Source organism: Monopterus albus, unplaced genomic scaffold, assembly GCF_001952655.1.
Source record: "Monopterus albus unplaced genomic scaffold, M_albus_1.0 scaffold306.1, whole genome shotgun sequence".
Lineage (NCBI taxonomy): Eukaryota > Metazoa > Chordata > Actinopteri > Synbranchiformes > Synbranchidae > Monopterus > Monopterus albus.
This window is the reverse complement of record NW_018128186.1, coordinates 212600-215092: the sequence shown is the minus strand read 5'-3', so window position 1 is coordinate 215092 and position 2493 is coordinate 212600. Positions and strand designations below refer to the sequence as shown.

The window sequence follows — 2493 nt, the reverse complement described above, 5'->3', positions numbered from 1 at the left end:
GAGACGGATTCTGGCAAGATTATCAAATTTTATATATTTAAGCTACGAGGAACTACCGACGCTATTTGGCTTAAAGACAGAAGTTAACAGCGCACTCCTTGATGCAGAACACAAGAACCCATGCTGCCAATGACAAGTCCCCTAACTTCGCTACTCTATTACAATCCCCAGTAAAGCGCGATCTGGATTGTGGATGGGTCTGATATGTCCGTACGAAATATATTTGTGCCTATGTGTGTATGAACATATGAGTGGAATAACGCAGGTGTTGTGCCCCTTTAGCAGTGTGCATGGCACTGCTACTAAGCAGCAGACCACTCCTGTTTGTTTACACTGAAAAGCGTTTAAGACATAGCATTTAATGACAGCAAAATAGGAAACGGCAAAGCGGAAGAGCAAGTCAAATAACGACTAGCATTCATTATTACACTGCCACCTCTTTTGTCATGGAAGTGTAAGAGGATGCACTTAGTGGATCGTTTGACGCAACACATTTGGAATATGAGGCCATGATAAATGTCTTATGGATAAAGTGTCGTGAATAAGTATAACACGTAACGTTAGCTACTCGTTTTCAATCAGTTAGCCTGTTAGCTAGCCGCAGTTTGACATTAGGCCATATTCATAGATAAGTCTTAATTTTAGATCAGCTTAAGATGGATGTTTGAGATTCGTTGTTGGACTGAAAGTGAACACAAGAGTAGCTAAAGAAAACATGCAAATGCACACAATAATACTTCCTTTGTAAAACTGCTTACCATGATTACTAAGTGTATATCAGATCAGTCGAAGGTGCTGTCTTGTCATGTGACTCGCATTAATTCTGCCTCCTCCTTCTTCTTCTTCTTCTTCTTCTTCTTCTGTTGCTTAATCGGGTTGGCAAACAACTTTAAGTGCATTATCGCCACCTTCTAGACTGGAGTATGTATCAGAACGGCCCCTACCTACTACTATAATATAATAATCTGACTTCATTTATACAATATTATTTTATTCAGTCCAGTACTCTCTAAAAACTTAAAGAGTCCCCTGTACCCTACATCCCCTGAGCTCTTTTGCAACATCTCTGTTAAACTAAAGCTCTTGTCACCACTTTGAAGTGTACTTTGAAATAACCCCCCTCTCCCGCCAGAACCTTGGACAACTCAAAAAATGAGTTGCACTTGAACGGCTTCACTAAGTCGCCGCTTGTCCACCATGTTCTCCTCATGACTGAAACGGCGGGCCAAAGCCCTCGTGTACGAAGCCAATCAGGAACTGAGAATTCAGTTGCATTTCCTTTTTAATCAAACTCTTTCACACAGACATATATTCTGCCTCACATTCATTAACATTCTGTTGCTTACACATGACTATTCTCATTCACTGGCCATTAATATCTCTTACATATGCTATTATTATGTTTCACATACACTATTAAACTCACTTACATATTCTATCATATTTATTACATATACAATTATTCCCTCTTACATAAACTATTATGCAAGAATATAATATATGTGCATGTGTGTGTGCGTGAGAATATATGGTGCTGTCTGTGAAAGGGTAGGCCTATGGTGGTGCATATAAGAGTATTGTTGTGTGTGTTAGAGAGAATAATAGTTTGTGTAGGAGAGTATGCACATAAATAAAGGAAACTATGATTGTACATGTAAGAGGGAATAGTAGTGTGTGTGGAAGAAAATACTGTAGTAGTATAGATGTTGTTTGTATGACTGAGTATGATTTGTGTGTCATGGGGCCTCTCATATATGGTAGTGTGTTTTGCACATTAACCTTAACTTCTATATGAGGCGACAGTGGTGCAGTGGGTAGAGCAGTTGTCTCCCAACCAAAAGGTTGAAGGTTTGAATCTCGGTACCTGCAGTCCACATGTCAAAGTATCTGATAGTTAGAGCCATCAGTTGAGTTGGCGCCACAGATGGCTGCCATTGGTTCTGTACTGGCTCCAGCCCCCTGCAACCCTCTCTAGGATAAGTGGTATAGATAATGGATGGAAGGCTCTGTGGAAAGCCTGCATTAGGAAGAATTTTCATCACAAACCAATGAGTTGGTTGACCCCAAATTTTCTCTTTTTGATTGGGCGGTATCTAGCCAATCAAATATTTTTTGATATACTGTATTTGTCCAAGTTTTGTATCCTCCACTTCCTCCACACTACTGTGTATTGTCATTTTGTGCATAAGTGCATCAACTGTACATACCATAAAACCTAAAGAAAGGAAACAACCCTATCACAGTCCTATATTGCTGTCTGAAAGACATTAGTTAACTGGGCAGCTCACAGCAACTTTTACTGTTAAGGGCTCATCACACAATGCGAAGTGTTTAAGATAAATGTAACCTTTGTCTGCGGAGCTGTAAAAATGGGTCCCCGGGAGAACCAGAAAAAGGCCCAGGAAATACAGGTCACTAAAGCAGTGTCAGCCTTTGATGATCCAGTATCAGAAACCTGACCTTACAGGAGGAGCTGCAAGAGGCTACTCAACA

The 2493-nt window shown here is 40.2% G+C and overlaps 1 protein-coding gene across 1 annotated transcript in view; it reads right to left on the bottom strand.

Moving 5' to 3' along the window:
- vps35 (VPS35 retromer complex component) overlaps positions 1-863 on the bottom strand; it is a 63775-nt gene extending 62912 nt beyond the window's left edge. Inside the window, exon 1 of the mRNA XM_020623621.1 lies at positions 759-863. Within this exon, the coding sequence (XP_020479277.1) occupies positions 759-761 (3 nt within the window). The 5' untranslated portion in view covers positions 762-863. The remainder of the gene's footprint in view (positions 1-758) is intronic.
- Between the last annotated feature and the right edge of the window lie 1630 nt (positions 864-2493).